General features: G+C 58.2%; 1 protein-coding gene across 1 annotated transcript in view; it reads right to left on the bottom strand.

The window, feature by feature from the left end:
* The window catches only part of EIF3M (eukaryotic translation initiation factor 3 subunit M), a 5,711-nt gene extending 834 nt beyond the window's left edge, over positions 1–4,877 (bottom strand). The window contains exons 1-9 of the mRNA XM_078601452.1: positions 4,734–4,877; positions 4,615–4,687; positions 3,282–3,414; positions 2,736–2,874; positions 2,217–2,337; positions 1,376–1,470; positions 830–922; positions 257–356; positions 1–100 (exon numbers count right to left, since the gene is read on the bottom strand). Coding sequence (XP_078457578.1) covers positions 1–100; positions 257–356; positions 830–922; positions 1,376–1,470; positions 2,217–2,337; positions 2,736–2,874; positions 3,282–3,414; positions 4,615–4,656 — 823 coding nt within the window. The 5' untranslated portion in view covers positions 4,657–4,687; positions 4,734–4,877. The remainder of the gene's footprint in view (positions 101–256; positions 357–829; positions 923–1,375; positions 1,471–2,216; positions 2,338–2,735; positions 2,875–3,281; positions 3,415–4,614; positions 4,688–4,733) is intronic.
* Positions 4,878–5,085: the final 208 nt, after the last annotated feature.

Genomic DNA, 5,085 nt, shown 5'->3' with positions numbered 1-5,085 from the left:
TTGTGGGCGTACTCCTACCCAGGGACTCCACAAAATCTTTGTTGGCCCCGTAGAACTTGAGGTAGGCGGACAGCTTCCCGCTCACAAAGATCGTCAGCAGCTACGGGTCGGGGGGGGGAGAGACGGACGACACACACGTGACACACGTGACACGCACGCCACCATCGCGTGCGCCGCGCGAGAGTGACGAACGGGGTGCTGCGGGGTGCCGCGTGCGCGCCTGCGGTGGCGATGCCTGTCGCCACTCTGCCCTCACGTCGTGGATGAGCTCCCCCTCCAGGAATCGAACCGGTTTCAGCGCCAGCAGGTGGTCGAACAGGAATGTGTTGGGGTCGCGTAGAGCGCGCACTATACACCTGCGTGCACACACACACAGATAAAGGCCCCCCATGTAGCCAGTGCCGACTGTTGGACCAAGTGCCGTTAGCCGGCAATTGAACATAGATAATCTAGGATCACACTGAAGTTCATGAAGCATGAGAGGAAAGAGGTGGGAGAGAGTAGAGAGAGTGGTGCATGAGAGTGGGGAGTATCCCGAGAGAGTGTGTCGAGTGTACACAAGGAGTGGCGAGAGTGAGAGTGGGGTGGTGAGAGTGGGGTGGTGAGGGTGAGGTGAGAGTGGTGTGAGAGTGGGGTGAGAGTGAGGTGGTGAGAGTGAGAGTGGGGTGAGAGTGGGGTGAGAGTGGGATGTTGAGAGAGTGGGGTGAGAGTGAGAGTGGGGTGGGGTGGTGAGAGTGGGGTGGTGAGAGTGAGAGTGGGGTGGTGAGGGTGAGGTGAGAGTGGTGTGAGAGTGGGGTGGTGAGAGTGAGAGTGGGGTGAGAGCGTGTACCTGTGTGCATCGTCGCGAGCCTGCGATGCGTTCTCCTCCGTGTAGCTCCCGAGCAGCTCCACCATCACCCGCGCCGCCCGCTCGCTGTACCCACTACCAACATCAACAATATATCACCATCACGAACATCAACATCACGACCAACAGCGTCGCCCGCTCGCTGTACCCACTACCAACATCAACATCACTATAAGTGCGTGTCAGAGGGCGCACGAGTGTCTGGAGTGTGCGGATGAGAGAGTGCGCGAGTGTGTGCGCGTGTCTGTGTTTGAGGATGAGAGGGTGTGTGAGTGCGTGCGTCTGTCTTGAGTTTGAGGACGAGAGGGGGGGTGCATGTGTATGCATGTATCTGTGTGCGAGCGCCAGCAAATGTGGGCTGCGAGTTTCATGGCGGCGCTTCCACACTCGCACTGCCACCGCCATTTCACTCTCCAGGTGCGAGGCGTTCCCCAAACACGACTCAACAGGGCCGCCACAGATGGCGATGGCCTGGGGAGGCCTTCATGCAGCAGTGGATAGATCACGGCGAGGGATCTGGGTGGACACCTGCGTTTGCAGTCCACCAGTGCGTCGTAGAGGAGGCGGAGGATGTGCTGCTTCTTGTCAATCGTGAGGCTCCACTCAGTGAACCACTTGCGCACCTGGGACCAACACAAGCAAAGATAAACATCCCCTGTGTAGCCTACGCATGCTGTCGGGGCAAGTTCTGGGAGCGAGCGAGCACCTATGAAGGTGATAACCACTGTGACACTGCACGCATATTATTATTATTATTAAAGTTTCTCTTGTTTACCCAGAAAATCCTGTCTGGTTGACAATAGTTCTGATGCATGCTTGGACCCCTTTGTGAGATTGGATTTTTACTGGAGCAGGGAGAAGAGAGGGTGGAAGAGGGGAGTGAGGAAGGAGGAGGAGGAGGGGAGAGCCGGCAGGAGGAGAGAGGGTGGAAGAGGGGAGGGTGGAAGAGGGGAGTGAGGAAGGAGGAGGAGGAGGGGAGAGCCGGCAGGAGGAGAGAGGGTGGAAGAGGGGAGGGTGGAAGAGGGGAGTGAGGAAGGAGGAGGGGAGAGCCGGCAGGAGGAGAGAGGGTGGAAGAGGGGAGGGTGGAAGAGGGGAGTGAGGAAGGAGGAGGGGAGAGCCGGCAGGAGGAGAGAGGGTGGAAGAGGGGAGGGTGGAAGAGGGGAGTGAGGAAGGAGGAGGGGAGAGCCGGCAGGAGGAGAGAGGGTGGAAGAGGGGAGGGTGGAAGAGGGGAGTGAGGAAGGAGGAGGGGAGAGCCGGCAGGAGGAGAGAGGGTGGAAGAGGGGAGGGTGGAAGAGGGGAGTGAGGAAGGAGGGTGGAAGGAGGAGGAGAGAGCCGGGGCCCGGGTAGCAGAGGGGCTGGGGTGAGGCACCTGCTCGAGCTCCGTGGGGATGTGGTGGATGGAGCTGCAGGAGCCGGCGAGGCGCACGAGGCTGCAGTAGACCACGTAGCGCGCCGGACCCTCCCCCATGCCGTGGAACAGGTTACTCAGCCTGGGGGGGGCGGGGGGGGGCATGGAGAAGCACAGCTCCAGTCTCATTCAGTATGTGCATGTGTGCATGTGTGCATGTGTGCATGTGTGCGAGTTCGATTCCAGCTCGTGGCCATTAACAGCGGTGAAATGTCTTGTCCCGGTCGTCGTCCTCCCCGAATTAGATTCAGTCTTAAATGAGTACCTGGTGCGGTGTGTAGACAGCCATGAGAAGACAAAGGTGGCCGGGCGTGGTACTGGCCACCAACCCCCTCGTGTGCTGTGCCGGCCTTCATAGGTGCTCGCTAACAGCACTTGCCCCAACAGTCTGTTAAGGCTATATGGGGGATCTCTGTCTTTGTGTGAAAGTGTGTGCGTGTATGGCTGAATGTGTGTACACGTCTGTGTGTGTGCGCGTACAGCTGCAGGCGCAGCAGGGGCCGCTCGCCGTCGCGGCCCTTGGCGAGCTGCTCACAGAGACTCTCAACCAGGCCCTGCTGCTTCTCCACGTTCAGGATCAGCAGCAGCGAGATCACAGAGTTCAGCACGCTCTCCACGTCTACACGGGCACGCCGCACACGCAGAAACGTTAGCAGCAGTAGTAGCAGCAGTAGCAGCAACAGTAGTAGCTGCAGCAACAGTAGCAGCTGCAGCAGTAGCAGCATCGCACAGTGAAAAGGTAGCGTGGCCCCCTGCTCAGGAATCACGCACATTCACGGAGTGTTCCATTACTGACTTAAAGCTTTCGTGACTGCAGGAATTCATCTTCTCACAAAACATTTCCGAAGTTTTGATCGCAACACAAGCGGTCGAAAGACCCAAAGAATATATTCCATTATTTTTGAGTATTCACCGCCACTTGGCACATGACAGCGGAGCGTCTAACAGTCCGTCATTTAGTTACTGAAAAGGGCAGAGAGAGGTGCAGGGAACGAGAGACGAGCGCGAGGTGGAGGAGACACGGACCCTTGTCCTCATCCTTCCAGATGACGTGGAGTGCCGACAGGATGGTGCCCAGCTCCTGCTGGAGACCCCCTTCGCTCGCCTCCTCCGACACCTCGGCTCCACGCGCGCGCAGGTACTGGCGCAGCTCCACCGCCTGCGTGCATGCACACGCAGTTAGTTACGTAGCAGCAGCTGACATGATCTGTCCATCACCTGTCACATCTACATTATTTACATGACCCATGTACATCACGCATTCAGACTGCCACATTACCACATACATCGGCCATACACATCAACTGCACATTGCCACCCACATTACGAGCGCATCGCCGTTATGCAGCACCACTCCTCACACCAGCTGCATCACCATAATGTTACTACACCCAGCCACACACAAAGCTTACCAGATACCCACATCACCACACACATTAAGACTCACCACCAATCACATTATAAATCACCGCACAAACTTACGTCACCCATCCGCATCACCACTCACATCTCCCAAGTCAACGACCATTTCACCACCACCCAATCATATTGCCACACACCGTACATCAATCAGCCTTACACATCAACTGCACATGACCATCCCCCTACATGTATGTGGGAGCTCTTTCGTACCATACGTAGCCAACCGAGATAATCGTGCATACATCACCCATACACACCACCGTTCACATCACAACATACATCACACAAACATCGGCCAACCACATCACCATCAACACCATTCATCGGCATTATCCACACACCATCACACCACATCACTACACGCAAACCTGTCACGAAATCACCCAACAATATATTCACCCATACAGTATATCCATACCCAACATCACACACATAAGCCACATCACAAATATCACAAACACGCACACACGAGACCCACGGAAACCATCTCCATCATCATCACCAAGCACTTCACCGTACACACCACACCATCACTCACCAGCATCACAACCACCCAACATCACCACCACCAACAGCATCTCACAGATGAATGAGGGGGCACGTTACGATAGCGAGCGCCTCGTAAGGCGCAGCGCACAAGGCGCTTGGCCTGGGCAGCACCGCACGCGGCCGCCTTTGTCTTCCACGGTGCTGAAGTGCATCACCCACCTCACCAACACCACCTCAGCTGACACCCCCCCCCCCCGCAACCTTGTCCATGCATTTTGTGCGACCCCATTCACCCCCTAAAGGGGGGTGTCGGTACCCCCCCACCACCACCGCCGCCGCGCTTGGGATCCCCGTGCGCTGCGAGCCACTGGGGCCGTTCCCATGACGGGGCCAAGTCAGGCCGTCGTCCTTCCTCCCGCTCCCTCCTTCGCCCGCCCCGCGCTCTCACCTGATCCTCCTCAGTGACGTCTATGAAGGCCGGGACGCTCATCGCGGCGCTTGTGGAGAGTTAAGCGAGAGAGGCGAGAGAGAAGAGAGGGGAGAGGCGAGAGAGAAGAGAGGGGAGAGGCGAGAGAGAAGAGAGAGGGGAGAGGAGCTTGGGGAGAGTGACGCGCGGAGGCTTCGCCGCTACCGCTGGGCCTCAGACCACGTGCGAGGGGACGAGCGAAAGCTTCCGGGTCGCGGGGTCACGCGGGGCGGGCCTGTGCCCCACGTGGCAGGGCGGAGGGAGCGGTGGCGCAGTGGTTAGCGCAGCTGCACGACGCTGTCAGCCGGCGCTGCGTTCCCGCTCAGGGCCACCACGCTGGTGAGGGTGGACAGGCTCCAGGGCCTCCCTCTCCCGAGGTCGACTCAGCCCTGAAGCGCTTGAGTACCTGCTGCGGTGTGTAGTGAACATCAGAGCTGGAGAGACAAAGACGGC

The sequence above is a fragment of the Lampetra planeri genome, chromosome 16, assembly GCF_965212315.1.
Source record: "Lampetra planeri chromosome 16, kcLamPlan1.2.h2, whole genome shotgun sequence".
Lineage (NCBI taxonomy): Eukaryota > Metazoa > Chordata > Hyperoartia > Petromyzontiformes > Petromyzontidae > Lampetra > Lampetra planeri.
Note: the sequence above shows the minus strand (reverse complement) of the source record. Positions and strands in the feature narration are given on the sequence as shown.